This window comes from Sphaerodactylus townsendi, linkage group LG06 (assembly GCF_021028975.2).
Source record: "Sphaerodactylus townsendi isolate TG3544 linkage group LG06, MPM_Stown_v2.3, whole genome shotgun sequence".
Lineage (NCBI taxonomy): Eukaryota > Metazoa > Chordata > Lepidosauria > Squamata > Sphaerodactylidae > Sphaerodactylus > Sphaerodactylus townsendi.
The window spans coordinates 54,402,597-54,421,510 of NC_059430.1; the positions used below are offsets into that span (position 1 = coordinate 54,402,597).

The 18,914-nt window shown below is 43.0% G+C and overlaps 1 protein-coding gene across 5 annotated transcripts in view; it reads right to left on the reverse strand.

The window, feature by feature from the left end:
• The window catches only part of SYT1 (synaptotagmin 1), a 457,966-nt gene that overhangs the window by 11,458 nt on the left and 427,594 nt on the right, over nt 1–18,914 (reverse strand). For all 5 annotated transcript variants that reach the window (XM_048500328.1, XM_048500323.1, XM_048500324.1 and 2 more), the window contains one exon: nt 476–609. In XM_048500328.1, coding sequence (XP_048356285.1) covers nt 476–609 — 134 coding nt within the window. The remainder of the gene's footprint in view (nt 1–475; nt 610–18,914) is intronic.

Below are 18,914 nucleotides of genomic sequence, written 5' to 3' on the forward strand. Positions count from 1 at the left end.
GTGTCTTATATTAATTTTTGCTCCCAAAGATGCGCTATGTCTTATTTTCAGGGGATGTCTTATTTTTCTGTGCTCTGTTTGTCGGGCATGCTTCCAAACCAAAACTTTGCTACGTCTTACTTTCGGGGGATTCCTTATATTTCGCACTTCAGCAAAACCTCTACTACGTCTTATTTTCAGGGGATGTCTTATATTTGGGGAAACAGGGTATCAGTGTGTTTTCCATTCAGAATGAAATGCTGCAGAATATAAAATGTTCCTTATCTATTTTTGCTGATGAATCAACACTTACTAAATATTGTATATTTTGTTTCCCTCTTGAAGTAGTCACGCTCATTTAATGTAGGGCAGGATTGGTGTGCAGGTGCTAATGAAGGAATGCACACTTGATAATTAGCAAAGTTCCTGTTAAATATGCATGAGTGTTCAGCATCAGAGTTCCAACTTCAGGCAGGAAGGCAATGTTTAATGTTACCTGGATTTGCTCGAATGGTACTTCAAAGCTGAAAGACTCATTGTAATAGGGATTCAGAGTATTCTTCTTAATTGTTGTCTTCTTCTTCTTCAGCCGTTTGCCATTCTGCATCAGATGAATTTTCACATAAGGATCTGAGCAATGACAAGAAAGAAAAAAGGTAGTTAGGAAATTGCCTGTGGGTTAAGGCAGGGAGTATTCTAATGAGGGTAATCATTAGACAAAACAAGAAGGAGAGACATGGCATTTTTCCTCGACGAAAAATGCTCATGAATTGTTAACAAAGTCTATATTTACTAAAGATAAAAACTGGATAAAGTTGCAAAGGAATGGTTCAAATAATGAAGCTTTGCCAAACGATGACACATTCTCAAATTAATGTTATGCAAATAGCCAGAGGAAGGCTTGTTGTTAATTTGCCTTTGCACTGAAATGCTTGCCTTTGTATAGATCTCAGAAGTCTTGCTGCTTGACAGGAAAACTACTGGGTCACAAACTGCCTGCCTTGATTAGTGAGTGTGAATAATGTGCTTTCTGCTTTTCTTTTTCTTTTTTTATCTACAGGGCTCCAAGAAATTGTAATCTCAGTGGGTTATGCTCTTCTTCATCTGTGTTTCTTCAAGAGATAAACTCAAATGAAACAGTGTCAGCTGCTCACACCAGAGAATGCTAATGACAGAAATGAACACCACTCCAGCATCCCACATCCATGCCATAGAGACACTGAGTAACACAAAAGAATTGCCCCATTTGTCACATGAGTGAGTAATTGGCACTAGTTCTGCCTTAGTCTAGACAAGCATGACCATGTGGTGGACTTGAAGTGAAAGAGAGCTGAGGCAGTAGAATGGACTGTACCACTTCAGACTGCAGGGGAGGGATTATATTTTTCAACATTCTTCTAGATTAATGATTCCCTTTTAAATGGAAAGCTAGCACAGCATGCAAAAGACTAAGAAATAAGTTTCCCCCTGGATGTGTTATTTCTTTTTAACATTTGCTGGGAGTTTTTATGGGAGGACATTAGAGATGTGCCCCTCCCCTACATAAAGTACTACAATCCATTCCACCACTTCAGAATACTTTTACCTCATCACACTGTTATCAAATGGACCTGTGGCAGGACAAGGCCCCCCTGTTTTTAGGAAGTAGTGCTCTACCCATCCCCCCTAAAGGTGCATTGGCAATAATAACTAAGGTGGATGACATCTCCTGAGTTGTTAAAATGGTGCTTGTAGACAACCTGTTCAGGGACGTAGGTATAGATTTTTTAGGGGGGGTTGGGGGTGGGGCCACACCCCCACCCGCCCCTAGGGCAAGGCCACGCCTCCCCAAGCCCCACCCCTGGCCTAGCGCTTATAAAAGCAGCTCTTCGAGGTCAGGGATGGCAGACTCCCCTGCCCTGCCCTGCCCCTCCCCTCTGGGCAGAGGCATAGAGGGAAAATGGAGCCTGGTGCAAAATCTGAGATTTGCGCCCCCTCCCCTCGGGCAGCCGCTGTGATGTTGGAATCCACCCCCAAACAGCAATGGTGTTTAAACTAGAGAGCCCAAATTCTTCTTTTAAATCCACCTTAAAGGGAGAATCTGGGGGTCCCTAGTTAAACAACATTGAAAGTGATGCTGTTTTGGGGTGGATTATCCCCCACCCTGAAACAGCATCACTTTCAATGTGGCATAGTAATTAAGAGCAGGTGCATTCTAATCTGGAGGAACCGGGTTTGATTCCCTGCTCTGCCACTTGAGCTGTTGAGGCTTATCTGGGGAATTCAGATTAGCCTGTGCACTCCCACACACGCCAGCTGGGTGACCTTGGGCTAGTCACAGCTTTTCAGAGCTCTCTCAGCCCCACCCACCTCACAGGGTGTTTGTTGTGAGGGAGCAAGGGCAAGGAGATTGTAAGCCTCTTTGAATCTCCTACAGGAGAGAAAGGGAGGATATAAATCCAAACTCTTCTTCTTCTTCTAAACTGAGGACCTCAGATTCTCCCTTTAGATCCATGCCGAAGGAGGTGGATTTAAAAGGAGAATCTGGGGAAATTTGGGGGGTGCCTGCTGTCAGGGGTGCAATTGTTAAGCTAGCAGCACCAAAGTTTCAGGGTATCTTTAGGAGACTGTTCTGGATGTTTGCCCCCAGTTCCTAGAAGTTTAATGAAGTTTAGTTCTGGGGGTCCAAAGTTGGGTGACCCTGCCAAAAGCGGTGAACAGCCCCCATCTCCTATTAGCTCCCATTGGAAACAATGGAGGATGGGGCACCCCCTTTGGGAGTCCATAACGTTGGACCCCCTGAACCAAACCTCACCAAATCCAGGTAGTATCATCAAGAGAGTCCCCCAAACAATCCCTGAAAGTTTGGTCGTGCTAGCCCAAACAATTCGCCCCTTGCAGGCCAAAAACTGAAAAAGCACTAAAATGTTTTAAAAACCCACAAACTGAGGGGCGGAGTTTCGGACATGAATGGGGGGGTTCAAACCCGAGAAACCCCCCCCTTACCTATGTCCATGAACCTGTTGTTAAATTATTTGAATCCCATCACCAGAACTGGTTGTTAAATGATTTGAATCACACCACTGGCTGCAACCCAAATCCTCCCAATCCAAACCCTGTAAGCATTTGCCTTTTTCAGATACCCTAGACTTTTCTTTCCCTTTCTTTCATTCCCCACTCTCCCCAAAGCAACCTGCCCTCTCTGTCTAGCTGGTTTCTTCCTCTAAAGTTCAGCCCAAACTTGAAATGCCAGTGATTACAGCCAGTGGTGGGATCCAAAAATTTTAGTAACAGGTTCCCATGGTGGTGGGATTCAAACTGTGGCGTAGCGCCAATGGGGCTGGGCAGGGTACAACGGGGGCGTGGTCGGGCATTCCGGGGGCGGGGCATTCCTGGGCGAGGCTGTGGCAAGGACGCAGTCGCTGCACCGGTCCTTGGGCGGGAAATGAATGCACGCAGGCGCAGGCTGCCACGCATGCCGGTGCACGTCCTGCTAGATTGCTACTGCGTGCTACTGCTGAGAGGAGGGGCGTAACTAAGGCAAAAATCACGTGGCAAAATTACCAATGAGTAACCCCCTTTCGGCACACACAAATAATTAGTAACCTACTCTTGGGAACCTGTGAGAACCTGCTGGATCCCACCTCTGATTACAGCATATAGTTTCCTGAAGCTCCAGTATCAAGACGGAAAAGAACAGCTCTTACTAGACAAAAAAGAACTACACACTGAAGAAATGAAAAATGGAATTTTTTTACAAAAGTTTTGAAGAAGGTATTTTGAAGTTTTCAAAATTTTCCAGAAATTTTGAAGGAATTAATTTAAGATTCAAAACTGAATATTAGATTTAGATGTATTCAATTTTTAACCCATGTATATTAAGCATTTTAAGAAACTTTATTGTAGAGGCTCAAATAATTTGGGTGCTTTCCCACCAGGATTCATACAACTTTTTTCCCCAATTTGTTTGGTTCTACTATTTGTTCCTCCTATTGTACCAGTGGTCAGTTATGGAATTCAGATTCTATATATACTGAACTCCCCACACAACATGCAGATGGCAGCTATAATGATCTCCTCATGCCTTACAGTTCAGATATTGTATGAGACCCAGCTACAACCTGCAGAACCCCAGTGAAATGTTACAGTTCCTGGTGACAAATGTATAGGCTTGTATATATATATATTGATTTATTCTAGCAACTGATTTTTGTAGCAATGTTTCTGCATTAACTGGGCTTCCAAAATCAAATTCCTTCATATATTTCCATTTGAATTTGAAACAGATATGATTCTATTACTATAAAATTACTCCAAAGCGAACTTGCTATTTTATTTTTACTCTTCTTCACCCCAGTTTAGTGCTACTTCCTTCATATGACAGAGACTTTAAATAACTACATTTCTTTTTATGCCTTATCCTATAGCTCATTTTTTAAAGTCACTATTAACAGTTCTGCTCTGTGCATGTTGCCCTTCAATTCCCAGCCATCCAGGAGTCTAATGACACTATTTTTGTTACCAGCTATGATGCCTCTTCTCCACTTACACAATGTGCCTACCACCCTCAACACCTCTCTCTCTCAAATTCAGGGTTACAAGTAGGTCAGGGCACCATACTTGCTACCCTTCTCATCTGTTTTACAATCTCTAGAGAGCCATACCATTTCCACTCTCAGGTCTTTCCTCTCACTCACAAAGACATCAGCAAACAGGATAGCCCAGCTCCCTTTAATAATAGGCCCTCACTCAAACATTTCACAGAATTATTAGGATTGCGTTCTCAAATACTGTTCTACTCACATCTTGCTACCATTGATTAATATCCTAAACAAATATAGATTAAGATCTTCACTGATTGTATGTACGTTTCTTTTCTTGAGATGCATAACCCATGGTTTTAAACAAAACGCATAGTTAACTTTTATTTATGGTTTGAACTGAAGAAAATAAGTAGAGGTTACAACATTTCACTTTTATTGAACTTTAGAACTGTTCTTCTATTCTAGCGTCTTGGTTCTTGTGTTACAAATTGACTCTTTTTAGTCAGTGAGCTGTAAGCTGATTTGCACTTTAGCTTCAGATACATTCTTTACACTTTCAATTCACCAGCTGCCAGCCCCCAACTACTGTTTTCCAACTGTCTCTTCTAACATTTTGTCAATTCTCATTGGTCGCTCTCAAGGAAAGGTGGAACCTAACCTATCCATCACACCTTAGTTTTGTCTATTATTCTTAAACAAAACTTGCAAATGGCATTCTATATTTATGATGATAATCTGGAAACCACTTATCTCAGCTGAAACAGATGTGCAAGAAACTCCTTCAGCTGAAAGAACACCTTACCTGAAGCCTGCTATGACCCTAAAAACGTATGGGATAAACCCACAGATCTTTTGGAAAGTAGTGGTGTGTAAGTTCTTTTTCCAAGTTCCACATGCAAGGATGTAGGTAAGGGTTTTCCCCCCTCAGATTCAACCCCCTCATTACATGTTCAAAGCTCCACCCCCAATCTGTGTTTTTTTGTATTTTTTAGGTTTTTTTAGTTTTTGGCCTGCTGGGGGCGCATTTTTTAGGCTAGCAGTACTGAAACTTCAGGGATTTGTTGGGAGACTCTCCTGATGATACCACCCAGGTTTGGTGAGGTATGGTTCAGGGGATCCAAAGTTATGGACTCCCAAAGGGGGTGACCCATCCCCCATTGTTTCCAATGGGAGCTAAAAGAAGTTGGGGGCTACACATTTGATTTCCACAGATTCTCCTTTTAAATCCACCCCCTTCGGCATGGATTTAAAGGGAGAATGTGAGGTCCCCAGTTTAAACATTGAAAGTGATGCCGTTCCAGGTTGGGGGATAATCCACCCCAAAATAGCATCACTTTCAATGTTGTTTTAACTGGGGACCTCAGATTCTCCCTTCAAGGTGGATTTAAAAGGAGAATCTGGGCTCCCTAGTTTAAAGACCATTGAAAGTGATGCTTTTGGGGGGGGCACAAAACTCAGGGAGGGTGGGGCAAGGGAGTCTGCCACTCCTGGCCCCGGAGCTGCTTTTATAAGCACTGAGGCTGGGGGCAGGGCTTTGGAAGGTGTGGCCACACCCCCAGGGCCCTGCCCCCGAACCCCCCATAAAAAATCTATACCTACGTCACTTTCTACATGCCATCTTTTGCATGTGCAGCACACTTTAGCTAGATGGTGTCAATGTAATCATGAAGTTGGGTACTCAAATGCAAATACAAAGATATACAAATAGAATTAGGTTATTACTCTTACAGTCAGTGCCTTCTAATATTAATCCAGTGTCCAATGAACAGGTTGGCTGTATCTTTTCACATGAATGGGAATGTGCAAATTGTTACAAACAACTAACTGTACATTAGCAGATCTAGATTGGTTACCATCACTTCACATAATGGCAAAATCTAAGCTCACGTTATTTAGAGCATTTATAGACCATCTTTGCTCCAAAATAGATCCAAAGGTAACAAGTTGATAGTAAGACAGGCATGTCATTTACTCAGTTCGGGCCCTCCCACCTGTCCTTTCCTGTGTGCTAGTGGAAGAACAGAAAGGCTAGAAGTGATGTTGTGCAGTGTGTCAAGATAATGTCACACTGAAAACCCTGACATGATGTCAGTGTGTCAACCAATGCTCTAGAAAGTATTTCCAGAACATCGACTGATGTCCTATCCACCCCTTTTCTCGCCCCCAAAGCTCACAGACAAGGCAATAATAACACTCAAGACAATCATCATGTAAATCACAAAGCTCTTCTCAGATGGATGCAGTTGATAGAATTTCTTTTCTGTTTCTTTTTGAAATTACAATAAATAAACCATACAGACTTAATGATTCATTCACATGCATCTTAAGGGAAATTTGTCACAAGGAGACAATGACCCCAAAGAATCGTCATTCCTATATAATTTGCAAAAGTTGAGAATGAATAAAAATAGAAACACAGGGGTCAAGTCTGTACTCTTGTATCCTCTAGTGAGTTATAAATACTCTTAATTGCCTAGACTGCAGGTTTGAGTTACCCCAGCTCTTCTAGAGACTTGTTGGAGGGAACAGAGGTGTTTGCTTCAAAGGCTTTTAAGTGGACTAGGCAAGTTAAGGCAGCTGTTAATTATATAAAAGTAAAGCTGATCTGGATCACTACACAGGCAGAAAGTGAACTACTGTAACACAGATCTATTGCCTGCAATACAATTAGGATATCTGCCTACAACAGTGCACACCATGGGGAGAACATAGCATCTATGTGTCACTGTTCCATTGTGCCAGAAATGCTTTTAAAAGGGGGGCACAAAGAGAAACCTTTCTGTAATTTTCCCATGAAAAGCTTTCTCAAAAATAACCCTTTGGCCTTGCAAGCTCTCGGTCCCTGTGAGAGGATGTTGTTTGGTGGATTTAGATGAGTCTGTTGGCTATGCATTGCAGCAGTTTTCTTTGACAGAGAGGACTAAATGGAAGCTGTTGCTTCTTCAGTTGCTTTGATTAATATTCAGAACATCGATGCTAACAAACTGAAAAAAAATGCACAACAATTTTTAGTGTGCGTTCCTGATTTTTCCAGAACAACTCAAGGTGGGGAGGGGCTAATAAAAAAGGCTTTTAAAAACAGCAGGGTTCTTGAGTGACATGCTTTGTTTTGTGAAAGTTTAATGGCAAAGATGTCAGCCCATTATTTAAAGACAAACAAAAGACCAGCATCTCATCTAGAATGAACAAAACAGCAGTATGTACAATGATACTGATATCAGTAACACTGCTGCTAATTCACAAAATAACTGCCAGTACTCTCAGCAAGAGGCTTGTGGAGAAGGTGTGTCCAATGTAGCAGCTTATAAAAAAGTGACATTTAGGAGAAAAATAAAGTGTCTTACAGGCAATAGAATGGCTAAATACCTATTAACCATATCACATATATACTAGGGATGAGACAGAGTATTTGGAGTGCAACAAGAAGAGAATAAAATATATGCCCTGACCTAGATGGCTCAGGCTAGCCCAATCTCATCAGCTCTTGGAAACTGAGCAGGAATAGCCTGGTTAGTACTTGGATGGGATGTCAGCGTTACTATACAGAAGCAGGCAATGGCAAACCACCTTTGTTCATTGCTTGCCTTGAAGATGTACCCGATTGCCATAAATTGTCTGTGACTTGATAGCACTTTCCACCACCACAATTAAAAAAAGATAATGAGAAAGCCACTGATTGCCAATGGCTTTTCAGATGGAAATTAAGTTGTAGCTGATCAGCACTTTATGAAAAAAAATCAATTTCTCTTCAGAGGGCAAAATCTAGAATTCATGAATTTCCACTAGGATGAAGAACCTACAGGACTGCTATGATCAAAGACAGACTGGAACAGAATTAGCAGAAACCAAATAAGTCCATCTATGGCTACCAATCTTGATCCTCCTTGATCTGAGATTGCAAATGCCTTAGCAGACCAGGTGCTCAGGAGCAGCAGTAGCAGAAGGCCATTGTTTTCACATCCTGCATGTGAGCTCCCAAAGGCACCTGGTGGGCCACTGCGAGAAGCAGAGTACTGGACTAGATGGACTCTGGTCTGATCCAGCAGGCTTGTTCTTATGTTCTTAAGTTCTCGCTATCAAGTCCTTTCTTACATGCCTGGAAGGCAGGTTTAAAGTCACAGTATGACAAGGGACTTATTCTACTCTTCTCTTCTCCATTTTATTCTCACAAGTATCTTGGTTAGGCCAAGAGCATATGGCTCAGCCAAAGTCATCCAGCAAGCTTCCATGACAGAATGAATATTTGAACCTGGGTCTCCCAGATCCTAGTCCAGCACACTATGCACTACACCATGTTGCAGTACCATTTTTGATGCAAAGCCAGAAGTGCTGTGATCACATCAGGATGACATTCTAGGATCCCACTGAAGCAATTCCAGTGGAGCCCTGGTGCATCACCTTGATGTGATGATGTAAATTCCGGATTTGTGTTGAAAGTGATGTTATGGTGTCAGAATGACTCCAGTTTCCCTCTGATTCCTCCTCCCTGCTGCCCTACCAAGCAGCAGCAGGGGACCAGAACTGCTGGGCATAGTGTCTCCCAGACAATTAGGAAACCTAGAAGAATTAGCACTGACACAGAAGTTATCCAAACTAAAAATGGCCCTGAGTCAGTCATTTCTACTTGACTCTATAGATGGCAAGTCTCATCGGCTGAGTGATCTTTTAAAAACACCAAGCCTTAATGCCGGAAGAAGAAGAAAAAATCCCCTGACTAACCGCTTCACCTGTGGGAGCACCTGGAATCAAGCCACAGAAAAATATAAAGACAAATAAAACAATAGCTATGAAAAGCTAACTGAAGAGTATTAACCAGTTTATAGAAGCATATGGAGTTTTAAGCACCAGAATTAAATTTATATTTAATTCTTAATGTGGCACCATGTGCAGATACTTCATTCCACAGATTGGGGCCAGATGGAGAGAAGGAAGATTTTCTCTAAACTTAGGGCATACCCCAGAAAAATCTAAACACTTTCCCCAAATTGACGGGTGGTCTTAAATTTCCTAATGAACCAAAGAACTAGTGGCAGTGAAAGACCTGATCAAAAATAAAAATACAATTTACACCCTGCGTAGCAAACCACAGTATAACAAAGTGCAAAAAGTTTAATAATGTGAAACAGTGAAAAATATTACAACAAATTATTTGGCTAAACCCTCACTTTAGAAGGGATATATACAGAGTTTACCTATATATTACCTATGTGTCATGTACATGTAATGTATACTTTTTGGATTCAGGATCTCCTTCATCAACAATTTGAATTGGCTATCTGAGGAAGAGGAGCAGGTCCCTGAAAGCGTGGAGTCTAATTGTGGACCATGTTCATACAATATTTAGGCCATTTTTTTCACACTGATGGCATTTATTTGGATGGAGTAAGTATTACCAAATTTATCTGATGAGCGACCTGTTAGAGCATAATCAAACATGAAACGACTCTCTAACTTCATTGCTTGTTCCATCTACCTGCCTGTTTATGTGAGGACATTACTCCTGACAGGCGACAATTAGTTACAGTTTTATGTTTCAAAAACAGCCAGTCTCTTAATTGAGGATATTGGTACAACAATTGAAAATTACCATCAGCATTGATAAGATTTGCAGGAGATTCTGGAAAACTGGATCTTGTTTTGAATAACCGTTATATTTGCTTATTTCCTCTTTGTGGTAACAAGTTTAAGTGCTATACTTCATACTACAGTAAATTAGAGTTATTTCAATTGGATATGCTGTTAGAGAGGTATAAGCTGCAGGAGAGTTTGTAGGTATGAATGTGGTATATGTATGAATTGATAATATTTTTCACTGTTTCACATTATTAATTTTTTTGCACTTTGTTATACTGAGGTTTGTTCAGCAGGGTGCAAATTTTATTTTTGTTCAGGTCTTAAATCTCCTCCCAAATGAACCTCTCTGCACATGCAAACAACAACTTGGGGATCCTGCAGTCAATGTGGCATCCTCCTGGCTCAATCATGGTGGCTCCTGGAGACCCTAGAGTTGGCATGGCATCTTCTGATGCAGCTGCCACAGCTCTTGATAAACAGTAGTTCCCAGGGACGCTGAGGTTAGCATGGTGTCAGCTGCTGCAGCACCATAACAGGTAATAGCCACAGTAACTCCCAGAGGCTCTGTCAAAACAGCCACTGACCCCCAAAAAAGAAAAAGAAGGGTGGAGATTAGGGGCATATCCATAGAAAACAACACTATGGCTCACCAACCCCCCAAAATACACATGGAATTCAGGGATATGGCCTGTTCTTGGCTGGATAAAGTTAGGGGTGAGAAATGAGTCTGACCAGCTCCAGCTTTATACTGCTGGCTCCCCCCAAGCTCCACCTGACCTTTGAAGGTGGAGCTTGGGGGAGGGGCAGAGCCAGCAATATGAAGCTGGAGCTGGCCAGACCCAGCACTCAGTTTGATGCTGGGCACAGCAAGTTTCTTGTGGCTTCCCACTTGTTTAACTCTGAAATAATTAATTCAATTAGCTCAGCTATGTGTTCAGATTATTGGGAATACTTTGTGTACACACTGGATCTCTTCACATGAAACACGCTATTCTTGTGGTTATTTTATGTAGTGCCATCTCTGTCTGGCACTTTACAGAACCATAATAAAGAAAATGGGGTCCCATTTCCACATACCTTAAATTTTGACAAAATGTGTTCTACTGCATCAGGGTGTACATCTTTAGCCAAATGGATAACAGTTGATTTCCTCAACTACATTAACAAATTAAAATATTCCTGAGAACAGACCTATCTACCATTCCATACATGACTATATAGACAGACAGTATTAAGAACTGGTAGCCAACAAATCATCATGTCCACTGTACAGAAAACCTATTGTAAGTTTGTGTGTGTGTGTGTGTGTGTGTGTGTGTGTGTGTATACACACACATTCAGAAAAAGAGAGAGAGAGAGAAAGTCATGGCTTGCTATTGACAGTTGTAGAAGTCTTCTATTACCATAATTTTCATTTTCTGTTGACATTAGATAGAGGTGGAGAATTTCTGGCATGCTGGCAGGAAGGTGGAGGTACGCTCGTCATAATTGCTTCTGATGATGAGTTTTTCTTCCCCCACAAATCTGAAGATGGACTGTATTCAAGGCCAGCAAATCTATTTCTTGTGATAGGATGACTCAGTATGCTGCTTGTGGCTTTCAAGCCATGGATAATTTGCCTTAACATTTTTCCTCCTGTGTGTTTGTGTGTGGGAAGGGATAATTAAGGCCTCAGAAATAACCCTTAATAAGTTTAGAGTGATCACACGCATGGGTTGTCGAAATCAATATTTGTTACGCAAAAGGAAAACCTAGATAGGGGAAGGGAAGCCTGGGGCAAAGAGGGGCTAAATTTTCTGGAGAAGCAGCAATAGCAATAGCAAATTTTGTGACTTTGAGCAGAAGCTGAGTGCCTTCTATATTACATAAATGTTTTGGCTTACATTAAATCACAGCATTGTTCTTTTTGCTTTCTGCTGCAAGTGGAAGTTGGTAAGACAGAGTGTTGTTATACTGAAAAAGATTGCTGATGCATCAAGGGGGAAAAACATCGACCAACATTTACACTAGAAATAAAACTTACTGGCATAATAGTATTTTCAGTATTTTAGGAACAAAGTTTTCAACACAAGAGGGAATTAGCTTGTGTGGACTGCCTGCTCCAAAATAGGATGCTGCCTACTCAGTTCTTAGCCCTAGATGTTTTCCTTCATTCAGAGCAGCTTTTGTGAAATAAGTTTGGAAACCTAGGGGAAATGTCTCGGACACCAAATAAGTTTGGAAACCTGGGGAAATGTCTCGGACACCATTGAAAAATTGGGATGTGTGTGTGTGTGTGGGGACAGGGAAAATCCTGTACTTGGACTCTGGTGCAACTAGGGGCCCAACCTTGTTGAACCCGTGGGCCCTTGTAGAATTCTGAGAACTGGTGCAGTATCTGCCACCCCCAAATGGATGCCATTGGGGGTTGATGCCAATCATTATGCATTGGGAAATACCGTGCATCCACATTTGAGGAAGGCAGCTATTTCCAAATAGATGCATGTGGAAGACATAAAGGTATATACTTTCTGGGCTTCTCTGAACCACCTCTTCCTCCAGTGAGATGGAGGAAGAAGGAAGTGGACACCAGGAAACACATTGTTGGCCACCAAGTTTTGGATCACTGCTATTCAAGCTCAGTAGTAGAGTGGCATTTCTGTTTGATGAAAGACATAGACAAGGTGTGTACACATCTCCATTATGGAGAGTAGAACACAAGCACTTATAAATTCCTCTCCTGCAAGCCTTCTGATGGAAAGACAATGTCAGAGGTAAGCCTTGCACCCCCATCCACATTAAAACAGCACACTGTGTATTTATGAAGAATCCATCTGCGCAGTTGAATGCACAGCTCTGGGGAAAGGTTTTTTGGCAGTTTTTCCTATTCCACCCAGTATCCTTTTGATACTCTGCAGTTGCTTCTCTGGTGGCAGCACACCTGCATTGTGAGTCTGGAACACTGGTAGGGAAGGCAATGCTATGAAATATACCAACAGTCAACAATCTATTCATAGGAAAATTCCAGTTAGGAATTTCTAACTGAATATAGCAGACAATTGAAACAGAGCTGTTCATAATGGCCTTGAGCTTATTCTAATAGCTACATCTTCAGAATTCCACTTAACCATCACTACATGAACAGAATGATATGACTAATGTAGCAATTTAAAAGGGCAAAGCTGTAAAAAGAAAGTAATAAAAATGATTCTTTTGTCTCACTACTTCCTATCAATGCATTTCAGGATAGAGAACGGGCAGGCGAATTCTTGTGAATCCTCTCCACATTCTCCATGCTTTAACAGTTATATAAGGCAGTTTGTTTGGGATCAATCCAGAAGAAATGGGAAACTTCACACTTTGATCCACAGCCAATCCTTCTGGCCCTCCTAGTGGGAAAGAAAGCAGGCCAATTGCCATGAAAATGTGTTTGTAATAAAATTCTATACTGTAAAGCAATAAACTTGTCTCCTCTCATCAGGCAAGGACCAGCCTCCTACGTTCAAAATTGACATGGCAGCTTGTCAGTCACATTTTGTAAATAGGTAGAGAAAGAGAAAAGACAGGAGTGGGTGAGAACTATTTTACTTTCCAAACTAAAGCATCTATGCATGGTTAAAGTATAGATTTTCCCTGACACTTTAATTGTATTTAATTGATGAGGAAAAAGTTGATCCCTGCCTTACACATTCACATAAATAAACAGTTCAGAAGTACATGTGAATGGGGAATATAGTTTACAGGTAAATATGTTGCCAAATCAATCTACGGTGGACCAAGGGGATCATGTTTGGAATACAGTGGCATCTCTGCCCATCTCAGTCAACCATTGGGGTGCCTAGCAATGCAATGCCAAAATGGGGGGCCCATTCCTTGCACTGGCTCAGTGTCCCCAAGGACTAAGTTTGGACTTGTTTCCCTCCAAAGTAGCTTGCACAATGCTTCTCCCACACCCTTCCTGACTGGATTAAGTCAACACAAAGACCTTGCTATGGGCCCTTTCCGCACAGGCCTCTGGGCGCCCTCACGCTGGCAAGAATTCTGCCGGTGTGGGGGTGGAGGCCATTCGCACGCAAGCGTGCGAGCGGCCCCAGCAGAGGCCGGCTCAGGAGAGGCGGCTCCGCATGGAGCGCCTCTTCCCTGTCCCTCACTTACTTGCCTTGTCCCCGTCGTCGCCCTGCTGTCTTCCTAAGCCCCGCCCACGCTGCCCTCCGACCTCCAGGGGGCGGAGGACTGCGTGGGCGGGGCTTAGGAAGACAGCAGGGCGACGACGGGGACAAGGCAAGTAAGCGAGGGAAGGGGGAAACAGCGTGTTCCCGGCGGTGCTGTTCGCACCGCGCCGCAGGGAACACGCTGTTTTCTCAACAACACCCCTTTAAAGGGGTGTTTTTGAGGACGGCCTGATGCCGCCCTGAGGGAGGGGAAGGGGAGCCAGGTCGCAGCAGCGCCGCCTGTGCGAACGGCGGCCTGGGGGCGGTGTTTTTACCGTCCCCAGGCAGCCGTTTTTGGCCCGTGCGGAAACGGCCATGGAGAGAGATTCCATCTCTAGCTTTGGACCATACACCCCGGTGAAGACAAAGGATGTATTAAGCTTATCTGCCCAATGTTTTACTAACTAATGTTTTTTCCTCTGACTAATATCTTTAACCACCACCTTATTTTGCATTGTCGCTGTTTCTCAGCTGTAATTTCACCAGTTAACTTCCCCCTTGAAGATACTCTTGAGTCTGGAACCTCAGGCTGATGACTCAACCCAGTAGACCAGTGACCCAACCATTAAGGTTGATGTCTGTCTCTTGTCCTTCCCAGGAAAAGAAGGAATCTATTTGGCTAGGGAGATTAAGGATCACTCTGCATAACCCTGAGGGTCCATTTTTTTCCGTATAAGAAGCCCACTGTCCCAACAGTCTGTGTTCAGTATCTCTGAACATCTCTCTGTCTGTGATACTGTTCCACAGTGCTGTTCATCCAGAGTTAAGCATGGGTCACTCAGTTCTGTTCATCAGACCATTCTATTCCAAGATCAGGTGACTACATTTTATTGCCCCTTCCCAAATATTCCTTATTTTATTCCAGACATATCCCCTCAACACTGTCTCTATCTTAGGACTGTGTGTGTGTCTTGCTGCTTTTATTGTTGCTTGTGTACCCCTTTTATCCCTTAATAAAAATTTTAAACTTTATTTGCTCTCCTGCAAGTTTCTTGTGAAAGCTGACTCTTGGATAAATAGGCAATTATGGTCTCATGTTGCCTGGCCTTTTGCTAAGCCAAGAGTCTGCTCCTGCTAATTCCCCAATCTAAAAGGAAGAGACTTCCCACCACTTTGGGTAAAAGATTTGATGGATTTGTGCAGGCATTGCTCTGTACCCTGGAATAGTGTGGACACACCTATTCCATGGCACAGACGATGCTTTTAAAGAAGATGCTTTAAAAAAAGAAACTGGAGAGCATGAGTGTGTGAGTTTCTGTGTATTTGCACCTGGTGGCGACTATCATGCCTTAGGAGGTTTTTCCTTTACCACTTGAATTGCCTTGTTCAGCTGCCCATGCACAGCAACTAGCCTCATTAGTGAGCTGTGCTTGTATTGCAAGGGGGCAAGACCCAATTCTTATCCTGGCAACCCGTTCTACAAGAGATAGCTTGTAGTTATTCTAGAGGGCAGCATGTGTTAGGGCCTCTGTAATTGGCTAGGAACTCATTGTGACTAGAATCTTCAGTGCTGTCTGAGAAGGGCCAACTGTACATCAGGAAAGGTGACAGACCTGCTGTAATTCAAGAGTTTGTGGAAAATCCCAGACTACAGAGCTTAGGTACCTCTCCCTTCCAAAAATCCACCCACTTTAAAAGGACTCCCACTCAGTTTGGTTCCTAAATCCTCAATCTCCCATTGGTCTGAAATACCCCCAGATGAACGACTGAAAGTTCCTGAGTGTTTGTGACTCCCTCTTGGCTAGTCCTACCAGACAATAGGTGCCAGAGTTTTTAAAAAACCCATCCCTGAGATGCATAGTCTCTGCACAGGTTTACAGTTGTGGAGGATCCCAGAACTGTGAGGTATACATGTAAAGTTTAGCAGAGCCAAATGGTACATTGAGGTATAGACCCTCCTTGTCCAGGAGCAACTCTATCCCTTCTATGTACCAACTTTATTTTGTGGATGAGAAAATGTCCGATATTATGCTCAAACTCAAGAAGACTTCAGCTTTTGACAAGTGGGAGAAATGAGTAATCAAGAAGGGGAAGAACCCCTAGGACAGTGGCTAATTGGCCATGCTGGCAGGGGCTGATGGGAATTGTAGTCCATGAATATCTGGAGTGCCACAGATTCGCCACCAACGCCCTAGGATGTAGAAACCTTTGATTGTCCTGATCTAGGAAAGCCCTAAGGAACAATTTCCAGGAGCAATGCAAATCCAAAACATGGTGTGGATCAGGGAAAGATGTTGCTGCTGCATAGGGCCTTTGGCTGGCTCTACAGGAATGCAGACCAAGGCTCAAGGAAGCCAGTTACAAAAATAGACCTACAAAATTGAAATTAGTGCTCTACAAAAAGAACATTTGAAGCTTCTAGTAGACCAGAGCAACAGTGCATACATAATTAAAAGATTGGAAAAGACTGTGGATGAGAATAAATAATTAAAACAGGAAGTCCAGGAGTTAAAAGGACAGTTGCAAACAGCCAGATCAGCTACCCAATTTCTGGATGCCAGCAGTCAGGAGAAGGAAAAGGTTAGCCACAGGAGAGGTTAGCCAAAGATAGTAGCCAACAGTCACATGGAAACTCAAAATATCAGTGAAAACATCACGTGGACAGCCACAAAAGCCTGCACCATTGCCAACCAGCTGGGCCCCTTAACTAGGGACACTGGTGTGCATGACTCACAAATGTTAGGTTGTCCCATCCTACAGCCACTGGGGCAGACCTAACCCAACTTGCTTGGCTCTGTACTTCCGGTGCAGATGCCCCCATATTTGAGACTGCCATAGCTGATCAAGGATTGGAAACCCAAGACCAGAGAGTGGATGTAGGACAGTGATGGCGAACCTTTTCGAGACCGAGTGCCCAAATTGCAACCCAAAACCCACTTATTTATCGCAAAGTGCCAACACGGCAATTTAACCTGAATAACCCCCTCGAGCAGGGGCCAGTCTGCTGTAGCCTCCAGCAAGTCCCACATGCACCTTTCTAGCATCTCTGCCGCCTCTGCTCCCTCCCCCACCCCCTGGGAAGCAGCCACCTGGAGCATAGGCACCAGGCCTGCCAGCTGAGTCCTCCCTGCTCACTGAGGTGCATGCACATCAAGTCCAGGGGGCCAGGCCAGCCTAGATGTGTGTATGGGGGGGCGAATTCCCCCCCACATGAAAAACTCTGTGTGCGCATGCCCACAGAGAGGGCTCTGAGTGCCACCTCTGGCACCCGTGCCATAGGTTCGCCACCACTGATGTAGGAGACTGTGCTGTTGCTATGGCCTGGCCAGACAGCTGAAGTGTTCTTTGTTACTGAGCGCCAAACAGCATATGCATAACAAGCATGAAACACACTATCTTCAGATGATTTTCACATTTTAGTAATCTAATTAAACATAGACACACATCACACCTTTACAATCTCACAGAAACTAAAGTGATAAGAAGATCAAGCTAAATCATCCAGCAGGCTGATGGAGCCATGTGTGGGAGACTATCAAGAACTAATGTGAACCTGAGAGAAATGTACTGAAATCACTGCCCTGAAGGAAATTGGAATAAGCATGCTGATCAGGGACTTGTGCCCACAAGAGCAAACAGAGCTTAACTATGAAGATTACACAATCTGGTCAAAAACCAGGGGCAGATTAATCTGCTGGATAGTTTAGCTTGGTACACTTATCACTTTGAGATTAGAATTTCTATGAAATTGTTAAGATGTGACTTGTGTCTAGGTTTAATTAGATTGTTAAGACATTAGAATTGTCTGAGGATTGTGTGTTTCATGATCGCTATGAATATATTTATGAGGAGTATCTTACGTTTGCGAAGGAGCAAATGAGAGTTTTGTAGGCACCTTGAGTATACAGCAAAGTTTCTTTAGAATTATTCAGTACTGAGTACTGTTAGCCAACGGCTGCAAGGTGGTTTAAGTTTGTGTAGAAAATGGTAGAAAAATGGCAGGCCTAGCAATGGAAAAAGAGAAATGGGGTAATATTCAAGTATGGAATTTTTTAAGTAAATGGAGTGCAGGACATTTTTGGCAGGTGTAGCTTGTCTGGAAAGAGGAATGACAACTCCTCCTGCTTCTTTTACACAATTATGAGAGGCCTGCTTCTGATTGCTGTGCTCACAATATTTAACAGTAATTTGAATACTGAATGATCAGTTCTTCCAGCTGCCAAAAGGGCTGCAGCAATTTTTGATAAAGCTACAGCAATAGCTATCATTCTATTTTTGGTGAACTGTAGGCAAAATTAGCTTTGTAACAACTGCCATACTCAGTTTTTCTCCTTGATGAGGACCCAAATGGATTGTTCTCCTATCTCCATTTTATTCTCACGACAACCCTGTGAGATAGGTCTGGCTGACAGTTTGTCACCCACAGCCTATAGGGGATCTGACTGTTGGAGACACATGACAGATTGCTTAAAAGTTATCTTATTACATGTTGCCTATCACAAAGATGTTCCAATTGTATTCTTTTTGGGCACTGCAACTTCCACCATCATTCTGGTGGCAGGTTTTCAAACTTGTAACATTATTGTCGAAGGCTTTCATGGCCGGAATCACTGGGGTGGTGTCTGGTTTCCGGGCTGTATGGCCGTGTTCTAGCAGCATTCTCTCCTGACGTTTCGCCTGCATCTGTGGCTGGCATCTTCAGAGGAGA